The 18,861-nt window shown below is 36.2% G+C and overlaps 1 protein-coding gene across 6 annotated transcripts in view; it reads left to right on the forward strand.

The window, feature by feature from the left end:
- Positions 1-18,861, forward strand: part of OTOGL (otogelin like) — a 127,732-nt gene that overhangs the window by 793 nt on the left and 108,078 nt on the right. For all 6 annotated transcript variants that reach the window (XM_034644027.1, XM_034644026.1, XM_034644029.1 and 3 more), the window contains exons 2-8: positions 457-496; positions 1,466-1,514; positions 6,129-6,195; positions 7,858-7,956; positions 9,521-9,675; positions 13,863-13,984; positions 17,243-17,448. In XM_034644027.1, the coding sequence (XP_034499918.1) occupies positions 457-496; positions 1,466-1,514; positions 6,129-6,195; positions 7,858-7,956; positions 9,521-9,675; positions 13,863-13,984; positions 17,243-17,448 (738 nt within the window). The remainder of the gene's footprint in view (positions 1-456; positions 497-1,465; positions 1,515-6,128; positions 6,196-7,857; positions 7,957-9,520; positions 9,676-13,862; positions 13,985-17,242; positions 17,449-18,861) is intronic.

Genomic DNA, 18,861 nt, shown 5'->3' on the forward strand with positions numbered 1-18,861 from the left:
TCATGGACCCCATCTTCCAATCTTTATAGTGACTGAAATTCCAAGGAGAAAATGTCATAGAGCACTGAGAGCTGGAGGGGACTTTCAAGACGCACTTGCCCAATACCATCATTTTTGATGTGTTTGCTAGCTTGCTCAAGCTTGGCATTTACTAAGGGGTAGGACCAAGCCTAAAACTTGAATCTCTGAGTCCAATTCTTGTGTTCCTTCCACCCTATTATGTCTCTGTGAATCTAGGTACACTCTTCCTTCTATCCAGATTAACAGTCCCTCTGATGTCTCATGGGGAATTGGCTGCTCAACATCCACTAGAAAATGCAAACTAACTTACAGCAAAACTCAAGTCTAAGTTTTAGAATTTAGGCTAAAATGATCTGTTTAATAACCAGATCATGAGACCCAGACATTTGGGTAGTTTTTTCTCTGTTCTTATCTGTATATATTTATCTCTGGCAGGATATATTTCTGCATCATCCATCTGGACGAAAGTATCAAAGTGAGTATTTCTTATTCTTTCTGTCCTCTCAAACATAAAGTTAATGGGAACGAGCATCGCTCAGCAGATAAATGTATCTACTTGTGAAAAGAAAATAAATGAGATACTTTGTAAAATAAGGGCATGAGATGTAGTTCTTTAAAAACAGTTCCGCAAATTAAAAATTATCAGTCATTAATTTCCCTATTTATGAAGAAAAGTTCTTCTTTTCATTTTAATTATAAGATGAATTCTTGGTGGTGTCCAGTGACTGTAGATACTAAGGAGATATTTCTTTCACTTCAAAGATTTATAAAGAGGTTATGTTGGGTAATTTCCCTTTTATATTCTTATTATTAATATACATTGTTGATTATAAATGTGCTGTATCTTAACATAGAGTAAAACAATTTTTAATGATTAAAACAATAAAATTGTTCTAGCAGTAAATAATGAAAATCTTTTTTGGATTAAACCGATCTGCTTAATGAAAAGCAAAATTCTGTTCATCATTTGATTTTGATAGATCACAATGTATGTTGTACTTTTTCACATTAACTTTAATCCGTGCTTTATGACATGGAAAGGGAGAGAAGTATTACGTTTGGAATAAGCAAATGTGCTCTTGACGAATACTTACCTCACCAGTTTTATGAAGTCATGTGGACAAAATATCCTGCGTGTTGGTGCCACAATATTAAATGATTTTGTTTATTTCTCTATCTTGAAGTTCCTTCCTAAAATTCAGTTTACATCAGAGATTGGAGAGATCTGGGGACACTCTTGAATTTTGTAAAATGAGACAGCACCACCACCCAAATCTAACCCCTCCAAGAGGTGGGGGGGGGACCTTTTAAATGTTAAACCAAGAAAGACCTCTTTGATAAAATGATGGAAATCAGGAGGAAAACATCAGCTCTCTCCTGGGAAAGCCTTGTTCAGGTTGCCGAGGGGCCTTTGACTATACAAGTTCTTTTTGTTTTCTTCCAGAAACGGGTTTAGTGAAAATCGACAGAAAAGAGCTCTTTTAGCAGCACAGGTAGGTTATGCCTCTGAAGGAGAGAGGCAGAGAAATAATCCATTCTGCTTTGGGACTCTGCTGTCACTTCAACAATGAGACCTTTGTGAAGGGGAATAAAATGCTAAAAACAAGACAGGAAGGAGAAAAGGCAGAATAACTTCTCTACTGCTTTTCTGCAACCCTCAACCTCATGCGTGGTTCACATTGACTTGTTTGCGCAAAGGCTTTTTTGCTGTTCACCTCAGTTACCTACCGATAGACTCACAGCATGTGTGGGAGATTTAATCTCATCTACGTGCCTGAAATTTTTAATTGGTTTAAAAATTAAGGACGATGTCAGAGCAATGATAGTCGAACAAACCCAAGTAAGCAGGGGCAGAGAACAGTATACATGATGCAGAAGGGCATCAAAGGCGAGCTGGTGTCCCTGACAGACAGCTTTTATAGTGTCTGACAAATCTTCATGGCAGACACTTCTGCACAGGTAACCTTTATTTTTGGAGGAGTGTGTAGCACTGAATCTGAGAAGGCCCTTTTGCCAAGGTCCCCTTAATAAGGGATGTTGGATAACATAATTGCAATATTTTCCAACCCTGATTGGAATGTTCGAAGAGGTGGGTTTAAAAAATATTTCTCTGTAAAAGATAAGTTGGGAAAATAGAGAATCCTAACTTAGAGGTATATATGGGAAATTAATGTGATTTGGGTATTTATATAGCGAATGGCTTATGTATTCAACGAAGACTTTGTCAAATTCAGAATTGCAATCAATTCTGCTAGTATTTTCTGGTAAATGCCTGAATTTTTATATTTTTTTGGTGTTAATTAAAGAGAACTGAAGATGGGTTTGACAATTTAGAGGACAGAACTAATTTATTCTTATTCAAAATAGAAATCTTTCTTTTTTCTTTTTTTTATACTTAAACAGGCAAAAGATTGGAATGGAAACACTTTATTCCCCTTAAAAAGAGTGTTTTATGTATTTAAGTACTTATGTATCATGTGAAGTGGTTGAAATGTTTTTTCTCTGAGAAATTTAATGACATGTTTGTCTGTTGACCATGTTGACCACAAAAAGACATCAGCATGACTCAGTAGAAAACCCAATTTTGAAAAAAACTGCATTGTGGCACACCCACCAGTGTCAAAAATCTGTAAAATACACCCAAAATTTGTCACGTAAGTTGACCTATGGATGAGGTTATACTGTTGTCCATTTAGATATTTCTAGAATTTGTCTAATTTACCCCAAAGGAGTTACCTTCAGTTAGTAAGTGAGGAACACACTTACCTTGTCCTGACTTCCCTTTTAGAGAGAATGAAGAGCAGGCCACCTGCACCTGCTCATCTATGTCCTGCAGCTAGAGAACACGCATCAACATTATGTAACATCGGAACAGGTTTTAAAAGAAGAAAGCCTGAAGAAGAAGGGCAGTGAGGTCGTAATCACGTGTTGCACTGTTTAGGATTGAAATTTCATCTGTTGTAGGCCCTTCTTGTCCACCGATTCACAATTCCTGCTCTAGGAAGATGGAGCATTGATGGATAGGTATCTGTGCAAGTAAGGATTCAGAAATATGTTGGCAAGGGGATGAACAATGAGCCAAGAAAGGGGAGACACGGACTTGTGTCAGTGGTATATTTTGTGCCACAGAGATTTCTCATCTAAAGACAGTTTCTCTGTGCTTCTCACGCTCCTGCGATGTTATCAGCAAGGAGGAAGAATGGGCTGTCATCTTTTATCGGTTAAGTGGATGTATGCCCTTTTGCCAAAGGAGTTCTTTCACATTTGTATTACATTTCAAAAGTTGTCTCCTGTAAGCAGGTGCTGAAACAGAGGCTTAGGTGCAGGTCATTTATTTGGGGGAAGTGCACAGATGAGACCAGGAAGGGAGCAAATCTTATAGTGTGTTAAGGAGGGGCTTCTGGGGCTCAGTCTTGGTGGGGGTGCCCTGAGGAGCTGTGTAGAATGAGGTGTGGAATTGTTTCTCCAAGGGATGTGGGAAGTTGGGGTACTTATCTACTGATTCCTGTCTCTCATTGGTTGAGGGTGGCCTCTGGGGGATCTTCTGTCCCCAGGAAGGCATTTTCTGTGGTCTTTCCTGTTTGGATTCTGCCCTGAGGCAGAGACAGAAAGAAGCAAGTGCTTGAAGTTGAAGGGTCTTGAAGTGCACAGAAACCCAGATGCAGGTGGGCTGAGAGGATGTGGAGGGAGATTCAACAGAATCTTTTATAATCATGGTTCTAAACAGGCTTATATTAAGGGGGCACGTGTTGTAATGAGCACTGGGTGTTATACACAAATAATGAATCATGGAACACTACATCAAAAACTAATGATGTACTGTATGGTGACTAATGTGACATAATAAAAAAAATAAAAAAAGAAAAAGAAAAGGCTTGGCAGGCAGATCACTCCTATTTGAATAATGCCTATTTTCAGTTCAGTTGGTATTTGTTGATGACACACAGGAGACCGTGCTAGAGGCATAAAATGAATAACAGTGCTTATTGTCTAGATACTCAGTGCCTAGTGAAGATAGGCCAGTAAAGAAGTCATTTCTGTGTAACTTGTCCATTGTCAATTGTTTGCCATTATTTATGTGACTTAAAGACAAAAGTGCTCCCAGTTATAAATGTAAGATGCCATTCTGAGTTCAGGTTGGGTAAAAAAGTAAAAGCTATGTATGGGTCTTGTCTTAGCATCGGTGAAATGTTAAATGATACATGGCACATGTGGTCAGTAGGATGCTAAGGTAGCTAGGATGCTTCTGCGGCCGGAAGGCTGGGGTGTTGAACAGTTGTCATTTCCGTGGAGGTGTAGCCTGAGTTAGGAAGAGGATATGGAGCAAAAAAAATTATATATTCTAGCCTTGGTTATTCTTGTCTGATGTATTCAATTTTTGCCTAATAATAAAAATAGGTAACATATTTAAAACCCTTGTTGAAGCCCAGCACTACTCTTATGGCTTTACTTACTCCATTTCATTGAATACAATTCTAGTCTTATTCCATTTTATAGATTGGGAAACTGAGGCTGTGCAGGTTAAATAATTTGTTCAAGGTTATAAGCCTGTATGAAGCAGATTTGAAGCCACTATACACTTTGAGTGAGTGTCACAGATAGTTCACTGGAGCTGAAGTCAGATTTTGGTGCCCAGGAATATTAGTGGCTGTGCTAGAGGTAGGCAGTTGGAAACAAGATGGCTGCAGAGAGGATAAAATTTGCTGTCTTGGGAATTCAAAGTCAGTACTGTTGTGAGTTTAACTTAATTTGAAGATAGAGGCAAAGGCAGAAAGGGGAGATTGAGCAGTGAGGATAAAACCTGGGAGGAATGAGAACAGGAGACAGTGAACTTGAAGGCATAGTGTTGAGCAAGGAGTTTAGAAAGGAGTGCTGAAGTTGAGAGAGAGTGTGAGAGTCCTCTTCTCTGGCATGGAGCAGCTCTGGCTGTTAAAAGAAAAAGTATTTTGCTGGAGAATACCAAAATAAAACTCTGTGGGAAGGAGACCAAGATCTGTTGAGGTAGGACTTTGCACCTGAAGTCACATTCCTTATCACCCCTTTCTTATTGTCCTTCACCCTTTCCGGTTTTTCTAACATCCGGTACTCAATTTGACAATTATGTGGCAGATTTTGGGAGTTTGTGTTCTTCTGGTGAACATAGAAATTCTAATTGAAAGGACATTGCTTCAGACCATACACTGAATTGTCACTGAGTTTGAATAAAAACCCTTAGTTAATTAGGTATGGTAATCCACAATTTTTTGCTAGTACGCTATATTGATCTCCAGAAATCTTAAGGTTTATTGGGGTTGCGTAGATTAATATAAATCTCTTTATTGCTAGTTCTCTATGTGTGAGGCACTAATTTACTGTCGTAACTGCACAATTAAGTCAGTACCCATCATTCCATTTTACAGACAACGAAAGAAGGCACTAAGAGGTTAAGAAACTTTTTTTTTTTTTTTAAGAGGTTAGGGAACTTGCCTAAGAGTATGGAATGGAAAAATTAGGACTCTCATCCAGGTTTGTCTGTTTCCATAATTCATCCTCTTAACCATTACCCTAAAGTGGTGGGGAGTCTATAAACAGATATATTTGAATGTTCTATGAATTTTAAAGTGTCAGTTCTTTGGAGACTGAGGGGGACACAGTTACACTGTAGCAGCAGAAGCTTCTGTGGATGGTGTCTTCACAGATGGCTCTGCAGGCAGTGCGGACATCCCTGTCTGTTGGTTCATCCGCCCCATGCATTTTCTCCAGACCCATCTGCGCTTCGAAATATCAGAGAACTTCTTCTGTAGGCAAAGCAGTCAGTTAATGCAAAGATTAGATTCCACCCAGGTTCTTTTTCAAGGAGGACAGGGAGGCAGGAGAAGAATGAGTTCAGAGAGGATAAAGGCTCATCAAAATCAGGTAAGAGGCAAAACCAAACCTTGAGGTCAGGTCCTCTAACCACAAAGGGCTTCTCTGGGAGCCTTGCTGAGATTGCCTCCATAAGCCAATGAAATAGAGTCAGCACTTTATAATTTCTCTATCTGTAATTGTTTCTCAGGCTTCCTGATTTTATTGTTGGGCTTGAATTAAATAATTTAACTGTCTTGAATTCTTATTTCTGTCTTTCAAAGTTGGAAGCAACGTCTTCAAGATATTTCTTCCATGAAGCTATTAATTGGGGTGAGAGCAAAATAAAAGGTCAGTGTCACACCTTTGTTTTTGTATTTGCTTTCTTAAAAGTCCCTTTGAGGGTTATATTGAATTAACTGTTGCCATTTAATGCAAGGAGGAAACTGACCCAAGGTGGTAATAATAGTAATAGCTAAGTTCACTTCATGTAGAAATTTGAATTTCATCTGGAAATTAAACAATTAGACTAGGCTGATAACTACGTGATCAGGAAGAAATATCACTGGGTATTACACAATTTTTTTCTGAGTCATTTACTGGCTCCTCGATTCCTTATTTTTGCTCACCCATTTCCCATTTTCAATAAGCAGAATGCTGATGAGAATTTGAACTTTAATTCAGAATTTTCATTTTACTTAAAATAACAGTAATTCTTGGCTGGTTTTGGTTTGAATCTTGTTTTCAGGAGAATAAATAGGGCTGTAAATAAATTTTTGAAGGAGATACATGTGTGTCTAGGTGTTTAGATATTTATTTACTAGATATTTATTATTAAAATGTAAGGTTGTGATCTAAGATAAAATTTAAAGGGGAAAAACTGCATTTAAATTTGTGAAAAACATATGTTTTTATCTGGATTGATGATCAAAATTGAAACAGCTCATTTTTTCTCAGGTAAGATGTACTTAGCGAGTAGTAGGTGTTTAAATGTAAAGAGATATTTTGGCTCAATGGCTCTTAAGGGTAGAAGGACAATAAGGTTTTTTAATTCTTGACTTGCACAGAATTGTGGTTAAATCATCACAGTTACTTAACTGCCTTCCACGACCTTAATATAGTCCAGACAGGCACTACTTTATGGTGACTCAGAGATGTGTTCTCAATCTCTTGATGTGTTACTTAAATTCTTCCTGCTTGAAATTTGCCAATTGCTTCTTGCCCTCTCTCCTTATTAGAGGAAAAATTTTCTCTGTGATTCATTTGCATTTTCAAAACTCACTCAGGAGCTCATAGTTTCTTGTTTCCTCTTTTCAACAGAATCCTTTGGGACCATGTTTCTTTCCACGAAAAAGAATATTTTTGGTTACAGCCAGTCATGACTTTGGTTTATACCCCATTAAAATTAAGTATGGTCAGAAAGAATGTATTATTTGTAACTGAGCCTGAAGATTAATTAATACACACATTTCGAATGAAATGTTTAATTCTTCTCCTCAAAAATGAGAGTTTCTTTTCTTTTCTTTTCTTTTCTTTTCTTTTCTTTTCTTTTCTTTTTTTTTTTTTTTTGATACTTTGCCTGATTCCTCGAGCTAATGATGGACACTATTCTTTAATACAACACTCATTCCTAGAGATGGAACCCTTTGGACGTGCAGCCGGGGCCAAACTCTGTCAACGGAATCTTCTGCAGCTTGTGCATTTCTGGTTCTCATCATTTGGGACAGGGATTCCTTACATGGGAACTTGACCTTTCAATTGCTTGAAGGAAGCTAACCTTTGCTCTCAGGGTAGTTTGAGATGTGAAAGCCTGTCTTTCTTGTTTCACAGCACACATAATGAAATGAACTAGATAGAGACTTGACGGGCTTAATTCTTTAGCTCATCAAGACAAGAAGCCCAGGGTTCTGTTTGAATTAATAATGGTTACAGTTAGTCCGAGCTAAATCTTGACATATTATGTTTATAAGAACTGATGCATGCCAGAAGATAACTTACTTTTTTGCCCTTCAGGTTCTTGTCCTCATGAATGCCTTAACGGAGCTTTCTGTTCTAAGACTGGTACATGTGACTGTCAAATATTCCAGGCACTTGGGACACGGTGCCAGATTGGTAAGTTTCAGGGGTACTTAAGAGAATTATCAATCAAGGAGAACTTTAAGGTGTAATTGGCTATATCAATGTTCATGCACTGGGAGTTGGGGCAATTGTCTTATGTATTAACTGGAGTGTCCATAATTCATTCCTATAATTTAGAAACAATGTAAAAGATAATGCACATGTCTGCTTTCCCTTCTCACTGATCTCTACTACTTCCTCAAGTGTTTTTTCCACTTCCTGGATGGACGTCCTGGATATTAGTCCATTAAACCCAGGTTCTTATCCATTTCTGTTTTTGCTTTATAAATTAAATTTGATATTTGGAGCCACTCATTCTGTTTGACTTTGAATTAATTGAATATTCTGTACATAAAATCAAAACAGTTTTGAGAGCTCTTCAAAGGCAGAGGGTTCTTTAAAAATATTTTTATCCACGGTGCCTAGGATAGGCTCCCACATCAATAAGGATAAATATTAATTTGTTTAATAAGTATTTATGGAATCTCTAGCTAATTCCCAGGCCTGGGCATTGGGGATACAATAGTGAATAATATAGACATATTTCTGCCCTCCTGGAGGTTACAGTCTAGAGGAAGGGGCCAAAGCAAAAGGGATACACAATAATTATACTTGTACCACATACTATAAAGGAAAGTACAAGATTCTATGAAAATTGCAGTGGAGATACTATCAGAGAAGATTGAATAATGAATCACTCCAAGTTTTTTCCTGAAAAGGCTAAAGTTGGTCAAGGCTGATAAATTTAGGTAAAATTACAGAGAAAAGACACAATGATTGTGCCTTATCTCTGTGCTCCCTATAGTGTGCGTTAAAATGTTTTACATTGAGTATTCAGTAAAGTTCATTGATTTCCATATTATTCTAAAGAGAAGGGTCTAGAAAATAAAAAAAATAGAATAGAGGGTTATCCACAAGGGAAGAAGAGAGGTAGTCATGAAGACAATACGAGATAAAGTTGTATGATTTCAGATGAATAGTGCTTGAAATTTGGCCAGTTTAAGGCTATGAATTCCTAAATTCCAGCGTACTTTGGATGACTAATGCTCCCCATCCCAAGGTCTCAGACATAAAAACATGATCTTTCTTTTGTCAGTGGTTATTTTTCTCTGTGGACACTATTAAGATATTTTTGAAAGAATTGCAGAGTCTGGAACACTCTAGTGCTGCTTATGCAAATTTTCAGGGCAATCAGTGGTGACATTTCTTTCTTTTCTGAGCCATTGTGTTCGTTTTATCACTATTACCTTCTTTTACTGTATAATTTTCCTTACTAGTCTCTTCCTCCAGTCTTCCTTTGGAAGCAAAATTTAAGGAAGTTTCTAACATAAAATCTTCCTTCAAAACAACTTGGAGACCATGTTTTCCTTTAGGAGAGTTTAATAGTTTTGAGAGCAACTCATAATTTTATGTTAGTTATTTCTTTCTGTGATATTGACCACTAAAGAAGAAAATATTTATTTTAATGAAAATTAGAATCACCTGCCATAACTGAACCTTGCCAGAAGCAGGGTATAATTTCTTTTATTCTACTAAATATTATCCTATTTCTTTTCAGTGCCAAACATGGGCAATGGCAGAGATGGGATTTGCAAAACCTGGGGACAGTACCACTTTGAAACTTTTGATGGCATTTACTATTATTTCCCAGGAAACTGTTCTTACATTTTTGCAAAGGACTGTGGTAATTTGGAGCCTCGGTACACTGTATGGGTAGGTGATCCTAGGGCATAATTAACTTAAAGATTTTTTTCCTGACAAAGTCTGTATTTTTAAAGGACTGGACAAATGATGGAAAATATATAATAATCATAGCACGAATACTTGGGGCTTTGACTGGGGAAAGGGAAAGATTGGTTCTTAATGGAATGGACCCAATTTGTAGCTAAAATGAGTCTATTCTATTGAGATGGAGCTGTGGACTGGGAGAAGAATGGTTTGAATCCATGTGGAAGAGAGTTACAAGCAATGCAGAATGTCTGTATCACAGATGTCATAATCCCAACTCCAGTTGATATCCTCATTCTTCAGATCTTATTCAAACATTTTGAAGAGGGAGTGGGTTTGGGCGTTAACCAAATTGCTCATACACATTTCCTTCCTGACACTACCATTGTGATGTACCCCTGGATTAATTTTTTTTTAAGGCACTCCTGAGTGTGAATCAGAGGCCGGCTACAGAGCACAGTAGTAAGGCCCGAGGACATAGAGACAGGCAGCTACTTACTAGGTCGGTTCATACTACATAATTGAGCTCAGAAAGTTAGTGTTTAGCTGAATTCTTGATTTGGAAGAATTCTTAAGAGAACTCTCAGAATGCAAGCTGCAGAGTGGCTCTACTTGAAATAAAGTGAGGGAGCTCTTTCCCTGTCTCACTCTCTTCCCCTGACTTTCTAGCTGTCTCCAATCAGTCAGGAATGGCCATGCTATCCTGTTCAAAAGGTAGAACTCACTCTGTAAGCATCATTTGTTTGAACCTCTGTTTTCTTTTTCCCTTCTAACTTAAATTGGAGTTGCCTAATTCTCCTCTTGTAGGTGGTGCAAATCTTAAAAACTAGGCCTAGGAGCTTTTTAAGAGCAACAAAGGCCTTGTGACCCAGAAAGAAAATGAGGTCTATTGAAAATTAACTTATGGGACAGAAGGATAAAAAAATCCTCTGTCTCTTTAGATAGGGACGTTAGTGTCATTCATCTTCAGTATTTACAGGGCTCCTGTTTTCAGCCCCTTATTGTCTGTTACTCCTCCACTCTCTCGCTGGGTTTATCACTCAAACACCTTCTGACTCCCTCATTGAAATGTTCTCGTCTGGGGTCTCACCCTTCTGAAGAATAAAGTGTCAACGAGATAATCTATCCTTTGATAATAGCACACAATGCTGAACTGTGCTCCCAGAGCTAATTTTGTTTCTACTTGGCTCTGTTTGGCTGGTGGAATTTTCTTTCTAGGCAGCAATCCATTTGCTTTAAAATGTCATCTTTCCCCTAATTATAGAAGTAGCTCACTTTTCTTTTCTTTCTTTCTTTTTTGAATATTTTATTTATTTATTTGAGAGAGAGAGAGAGAAAACACAAGCCGGGTGTGTGTGGAGGGGACAGAGAGCAAGGTAGAAGTAGGCTCCCTGCTGAGCCGGGAGCCTGATGGGGGGCTCGATCCCAGGACCCTGTGATCATGACCTGAGCCCAAGGCAGACACTTAACTGACTGAGCCACCCAGGCACCCCAAAGTAGTTTACTTTTCTTGTAGAAAATTTGAAAATTTCAGAGAAGTTTAAAAAAATAGCATTAGAACTACTGCTATATAGACTGCAGTCGATGGACATTTGGGCTCTCTCCATACTTTGTCTACTGTAGATGCTGCCGCTATAAACATCGGGGGGCATGGATCCGTTTGAATTTGTATTTTTGTATCCTTTGGGTAAATACTTAGTAGTGTAATTTCTGGGTCATAGGGTAGTTCTATTTTTAACTCTTTGAGGAACCTCCATACTGTTTTCCAGAATATTACTCAGCCATCAAAAAGAATGAAATCTTGCCATTTGTAATGACATGGATGGAGCTAGAGAGTATCATGTTAAGCAAAATAAGTCAGAGAAAGACAAATACCACATGATTTCAGTCATATGTGGAATTTAAGAAATAAGCAGATGAACATATGGGAAGGGGAAAAAAAGAGAGAGAGAGAAGCAAACCATAATAGACTCTTAAGGTTAGAGAACAAACTGAGGGTCGGTGGAGGAGGGTGGAGGATGGGCTAGATGGGTGATGGCCAAGAAGGTGGGCACTTGTCATGATGAACACTGGGTGCTGTATGTAAGTGATGAATCATTAAATTCTACTCCTGAAACCAATATTACCATATACGTTAACTAACTAAAATTTAAATAAAAATTAACAGAAAGAGTTAACCACTGCTAACAGCTTTACATATTTTCTTCTACTCTTTTTTCTCTGAATTTTAAACATATTTATAATCTTGAAATCATACTATGTATAATTTTCTATTCTAGATTTTCACCTGGTAATTACATCAAGAACTTTCTTCCATGTCAAATATTCTTGAAAAAGCAAATTTTGTTAGCTTTGTTTGTTCCAGTTTATGGAATACTCAAATTCTTTACTTATGCCCTGTTTTAGAAATTTAGATTTTAAAAAATATTTTCAGTCTTTTAATAGACATGTTGATCAACATCTTTATGCATATGTCCTTTTTATATTCCTGATCATTTTCTTTTTCTTTTTCTTTTTCTTTTTATTTTTTCTTTTTATTTTTCTTTTTATTTTACTTTTATAAAAATAAAACATGTACATAGTTTTAAAAATTCATCTAAGGCATGTGAAGCAAAAATGTAGCCCCTGCTTGCCTTTATTCCCAACCCTAGATGAGATTGGCTCCCAAAGGCAATTACTTCAACTCTTTCAGCTGTTTCTTCTGGCTTTTATATTTTGTGCCAAAATATGCTGTTATTTCTTTATCTTTCAAAGTTAAGCCTTACTTGATCATTTCCTACTATGGAAGATGGAATCATCTTTGTTATATCACCCTTCTTGCCCCTAACACACACACGCGCGCACACACACACACACACACACACACACATTTTCTTTCCCTCCTCTTTACAGAGCTGTATCACCATCTTAGGTTAAATGATATGTGGTTTATTATTGTCATTTACATATTATATATATATATGAATTCATATAAATATTGTTTAGAGCTGAGCCCAATAATTTATTATGATTTTATTTCTCTTCTTTTGCATTTGTATAGAGTTAGCTATTATTCCATTTTTTGTTTGCAACATTTTCTATACTCCAATAACTAATTTTTTTTCTTCAAACTCTCTAGCTCCATAAATTTCCTCTCAATATGGTCAGATAGTTATACTTTAATTTCGAATCTTTGAAATTAACTTTGGAATAGAGTAAGAGAATCTAACATTCTTCTTCCTTCTCTTTTCTTTATTCTCCTCTTTCCTTCTCCCTTCCTTCCTTCCTTCCTTCCTTCCTTCCTTCCTTCCCTCCAGTAAACTAATTTTCCCATCCAGTTCTGAGATGTAATCTTTGTCTTCCCTAAAATATTATTTTATTTTTAGAGAAATTTTATTTTTAGAGAGGTTATTAGTCACTTTTGCAACCTTTAAGTATTGCATTGTGTAAGCTCCATTTCATGAGTCTCTAACATGACATAGACATGAAAACTACAAATATGTTTCTTTGTGGTGCTCTACTGTCTTCTGTCAGAGCTAGTTTTTTTTTTCCAGTACATACCATGTATCTTTAGAATAATAAGTCAGTCAAAGAAAGACAAATACCACATGATTTCATTCATATGTGGAATTTAAGAAACAGAACAGATGAACATAGGGGAAGGGAAAGAAAAATGAGATAAAGACAGAGAGGGGGCAAACCATAAGAGACTCTTAACTATAGGGAACAAACTGAGGATTGCTGGAGGGGAGTTGAGTGGGGGGATGGGGTACCTGGGTGATGGACATTAAGGATGGCCCTTGAAGTCATGAGAACTGGGTGTCGTATGCAACTGATAAAATCACTAAATTCTACTCCTGAAACCAATACTACACTATATGTGAGCTAACTTGAATTTAAATAAAATCTTGAAAGAAAAAAAAAAGAATATTGACACAACACTTAAAGATTCAGTTCATTTAAAAAAATATGCTGAATTATCTTGTACTTTATAAAGTTAATTTTGTTGTCCAGTTTCTGTGGTAAACCTATTTTTTCTCTTGAAAATCCTAAATGTGGTTGTAATCTTGTAAAGTGGCATAGGTCTAAGGGTGCTGTAGAACTGTGGACAGGCATTGTGACATTGGTAACTCAAATGAAGGCCTATATATCTGTTGTTGGTTCCCATGCTTTCTTCCCCCCACCCCTTCCAGGTTCATAATAGCCCTAAGTGCCATGGTTCAGTGTATTCCTGTTATCGGTCAATCAGCTTGTTCTTTTCAGACCAAGAGGAAATTCGAATTTATGGGCATGAAATAAAAAAGGATGGAATCAGGTAAGATATGATCAATGATATAATGAAAATAACACCACGGGTTGATAGAATTTCCAAACATCTCATGCTTGGAATTGAATTATGGGGAGTAGGAAGAGAGGATTTCTTTCAAACAATAACCTTAAAGTTATATCATACAGACACTAAAACTTTAGCAAGCTCTGAGGCTAGTCAGGTGACCAGAATCTAACCAGTTTAACCTCCCTAATGTTTGTGCAGGATACACTTATATTTGCACAGGTACAGATGAGATTATCACATCTTCTTCTAAGAGAGATTCAGGAGAAATCTTCATAGTTCAACTCTTCAATTATTCTTGCCCTTTTTCTTAAACCTTTTCTTCTCTTTTCCCTTCCTTCCTTCCTTTCTTCCTTCCTTCCTTCCTTCCTTCCTTCCTTCCTTCCTTCCTTCCTTCCTTCCTGAACTTAAAATAAAACTAACTTAAATAAATGCAACTTAAAATAAAACTAAATCTTTGGAAAATTTTTCCAAATGTTTATGAATGAGGTTTGGGTGTCACTTGAGACTTTTCCTTAGTGTTCTGACAAAAATTCAGAGCCAATATATAACTAGCCTTCTTGAATAGATCAGAGAGAGACCTAGTTTTGCCTTCCTAGCTACCAAGAATAAGACCTGAGAGTTTGGGGGAGGGGAATGCTTATTAGTTTGAAGAAAGGTTTTATACATGTAAGTAGGAATACTGTGGAATAATCCATCTTCCAATCTAAATAGTTATAGGATTACTCAATTTTAAAGATTTCTTGGCTAAGTTATGCCAGAAAAAGTAAATTGTGGGATGGAACAATTCTATCATTTAGAATTCATTTGATACCCCGGGATTCTTCCCAGCACCATGGCCTTACCAACTTATGTACTTTTTCTCAGTTTAAATTCCTGAAGAGGCAGCAGGTGATAGCATAAAGGGTTTTGGATGAAGCACCAGGCAGCCAGGCAGCCAGGCACTGACCTAGGCTTTGTCACAGTCAGGGGACCCCAAGCAGTCTCTCATCTCTCTCACGCTTATTTTCTTGATCATTTGGGTTCTATACTTCTCATTTTCTTAGAAAAGAGAGCTGAGTCTTTTGAATGGGACAATAATGCAATTGCATATGTATTTCTTGGAGCTGAATTTAAATAGTGATTTAGAATTCCTTATATGGGTTTTGGGGTAACATAATGGGCCCTTTAAAAATTATTATGTTTAATAAAACAAAAATGACATTCAAGTAGATTTTTGGGAATGTTAACTCTTTGTTAAATCTCAGAGAAAACATTTCTTTGAGGATTTCCATTTATGTGATGGATTCCATTTGTATGATTTGTGTAATGGAAAGAGGATGGTTTTCTTATTATTCAGCTAAGTTGCTTATAATAATGCTGCACCTGGCCTAGGGCCTAACTCAAAGCAGGTGTTAGAGAAATATTTGCCAAAATCAAATCAAATCAAACGTGCAAGGCTCTGCAAATTGCACCTTACCTCTCTGGACTTTGGTTCTTTCACCTGTGAAATGAAGGGTTTTGGTACATATGAACCCATGAATAATTTCCAGCATTAATTTGTACATTCATTTTAGTTTGCATTGTGAATGTTTCCCGGCTAGGTTGCATGGAGTTTTTCTTATATTTATGGGAGATAACCTAATTTTTACTATTATCCCCATCTCTACTGGTATCTTTTTATGTTATACACAGCTGAATAATCACAGGCATCTTTTATTTTCAAAAATTGTGTATTTCATCAGATTTGCTGTGAAAGAATCAAATGACAAAGGACCAAACCAAAAAATAGCCACAGCAGAACAACTGCATCTCCATACACATACTATCCTGTAGTGAAGAAATACCTTAAAAAAACATGATTTACTTTTTTCAAGTATAGCTTTTATAAACTTGCAAATTTAAATGATATTACTCAGACTGACTTTTACTGTGAATTTAATATGACTTTCTCATGCTTATAATTTTTAATAAGAATAGATTATGGTAGTAGTTCACTAGAGACATATTTATCCTCCAGTGCAAAGTTTAGTTATTTTTCTATTCTTATAACTAATTCTCCTTAAAAAAATTACCAGAAACAGCTCTGTATGAGTCATTGCACGTATTTTGAATTGTTTCTTTGGGGACTATCACTTTGTTAATGAGTAGGTTTGATTTTATAGTTTTTGTTCCATGGAACATGCTCTTTCTGGAAAGGAACTCACCAATTTGAAGTTTTTGAGAGAAATGTATGAATATACCAACTAGCCTCCCTCCTCACTCATATTATAGTTTGTACGTTTCATTTAGCATGGCTATTTTAGTAAAAATGATTTTTTCCTTTCCATTTTCTTAATTATCAGCACCTGTTCTTTTCTGTAATACTCATGGATAGAAGGACATCAGTGACCTTTCAAAAGTATTTTAGGCGACTTACTGTGCTTTTAAAATGTCCAACTGCTTAGTTTTCTTCAATGCTCTCATTTTCCCACTTCTTTTCTATGTGTCCATGTTTGTGAAAAGTGGAAAGGCTAGACATTGGATCAGGAGTTCAAATATTCAGTGTGACTCTTGTTTAAATAGGCCTAATTATATCCAGTTTAAAAAATATGAATATAACCCCTGTGCAATACTCTATGACAAAGTATTTTATATTCCTAATAATGTACTTCGCAGTATTAAAAACCTAAGTTATAATTAATCATGCCCAGTAATCTTTCTTTTGGAAAACAATGACTTCTACCAGGGTGACATTTTGGGAACAGATGCTCCTATTTTCTTACAACCAAGTTTAAAACAAAATTAAACAAAATCAGAACTCATTGTGTTTAGGTATATTCACCATTGTTTCTCCTTATTTCAACATCATTGACCAGCATTAGATTATCTTGTACTCTCTAGATAAAAATAAATACGCTTAAGCTGTCATTATTCTAAATAGACAAGGTTGTTTTCCAGATTTATAAAATCATTGATATTTAGCAGAAATTTATTTTTCGCTGGTTGGAAAAGGCATCCAGTTATATGTAGAAAATCTTTACCAGTGGGGGAAACAGGTACCATTTTTTGTTGTCTTTTTATTTCAATTTTGAATTTTTTTCAAAATGTTGAGATTTCCTGAAAGATGGTTTCTTGGGAAATCTAGCTGTATAGTTTATTCAATAATTTAGAATAATAATGATCTTTTATTTAATTCTCAGTCACTTCAAGAAAGAAACTGATCATCTGTAATGAATTCCTCATCATAATTCTTAAATTGCCTTTGTTCTATTTTTCAAGTTTAATGTTGCCTCAGACTATTGGGCAGGTTTTCATTGAGAAACTAGCTGACTATATTCTGGTGAAAACAACCTTTGGTTTTTCTTTGGCTTGGGATGGAATATCTGGAATTTACCTCAAACTGTCTCAGGAGCATAAAGGGAAATCGTGTGGTTTATGTGGAAACTACAATGGCATTCAATCTGATGATTTCATCATTCAACAAGGTAAGTGAGTGCAGTGAAAGAAATGTGTGGTACTTCTGAGGTCTTCTTTCCTTCACTGATCAAGCTATTTGTATCCAGAAGGGTGCAACTTATCCTAGGTTGGGTAAAATTGGTAGCTATCACTTGCCTGCTATAGCGATTTTAAGTGAAGATTGAATAGAAAAATGTTTGTGTCATTCTTAAAAACCGTAAGCTAATTTACAGTTGCTGAATTAAGATACAAGTCTTACTCATGTAGCAAATATTCAATGAGCATTGAGTTTGTGTCCAATGCCGTTGTAGGAGCTTGGGATACATCAGTGAACAAAGCAAAGACTCCTCACTTTTCTGAGCTTATGTTTTAGTGATTCACACCTATTTGAGACAAACTTATCTACTTTTAGAAAAAAGATATTTTGCATTCAGTCTTCATGGGAATGAATTCATTGACTACCAAATAATGGTTTTGTAAAGGTAATAATGTGAACAGAACTTATAAAAGTTGAATAAGAACTTGGAAAGTTTTTTTAATCATGTATAATGACGTACATATCATCACTTATCTATTCATTCTAAGTCATGAAACTAATCTTAGTGAGCCACTAAAAATGGGTTCTGTTTCAATTTAGATACTAGTATGCAGTGGCAATGGAATAAGAGAATGACAAGACACAGTTATGATTTAGGTCCACACTTCAAGGTGCAATAAAGAGTACTGTTCTTAATACCAGCACACGAGCTGTGACTCTCGCTCCAACTCTTACATGTTGTATAACTTGAGGCGACTCATTTAATCTCTCTGATGCTCAATTTTTTAGCTGTAAAATAGAGATATAATTGTTCTCACAGTATTGTCAGTAATAATAATAATAATAGTAATAATACTAAATATCTTGATACTATTTACAGTAACAGTTAATATGAACCTGTAGCTATATTATTCCCAACCCTTACACCATCCTGGAAGGTGACTGGTATTTTCTTAATTGTACAAGGAGGACACAAGGTCATGTGCCCAATGTAACACAGCTTGTAAATGGTATTGCCAGGGGTGGGTTATAGATCTGACTGGCTTCCAATCCCATGCTTAGATAAATGTGTGAGAAACTGAATTTTAACCTGTAAAAGTGCTGTGTCAAATTTTTGTTTTATAGTATAAAATTCATAGAGAAGTGTCATGCGTATATTATATTTTAAGAGGCAGTGAAAGTCCTAGAGTGTGGGTTCTGGAGTCGGACTGTGGGGTTCAAGTTCCGCTTTGCCACATATTAAACTTCCTAAGCTTAATGACATAATCATAGTATGGAGTTGCAAGGATTAAATGAGATAATCCATATAAAATATTTAATCCAGTGTCTGACACATAGTTAATGCTGAATATGTTTTAGCTAATTTATAATCATCTCCAAGTATTCTCAATAACCCTAGAATGGA

The sequence above is a fragment of the Ailuropoda melanoleuca genome, chromosome 15, assembly GCF_002007445.2.
Source record: "Ailuropoda melanoleuca isolate Jingjing chromosome 15, ASM200744v2, whole genome shotgun sequence".
Classification (NCBI taxonomy): domain Eukaryota; kingdom Metazoa; phylum Chordata; class Mammalia; order Carnivora; family Ursidae; genus Ailuropoda; species Ailuropoda melanoleuca.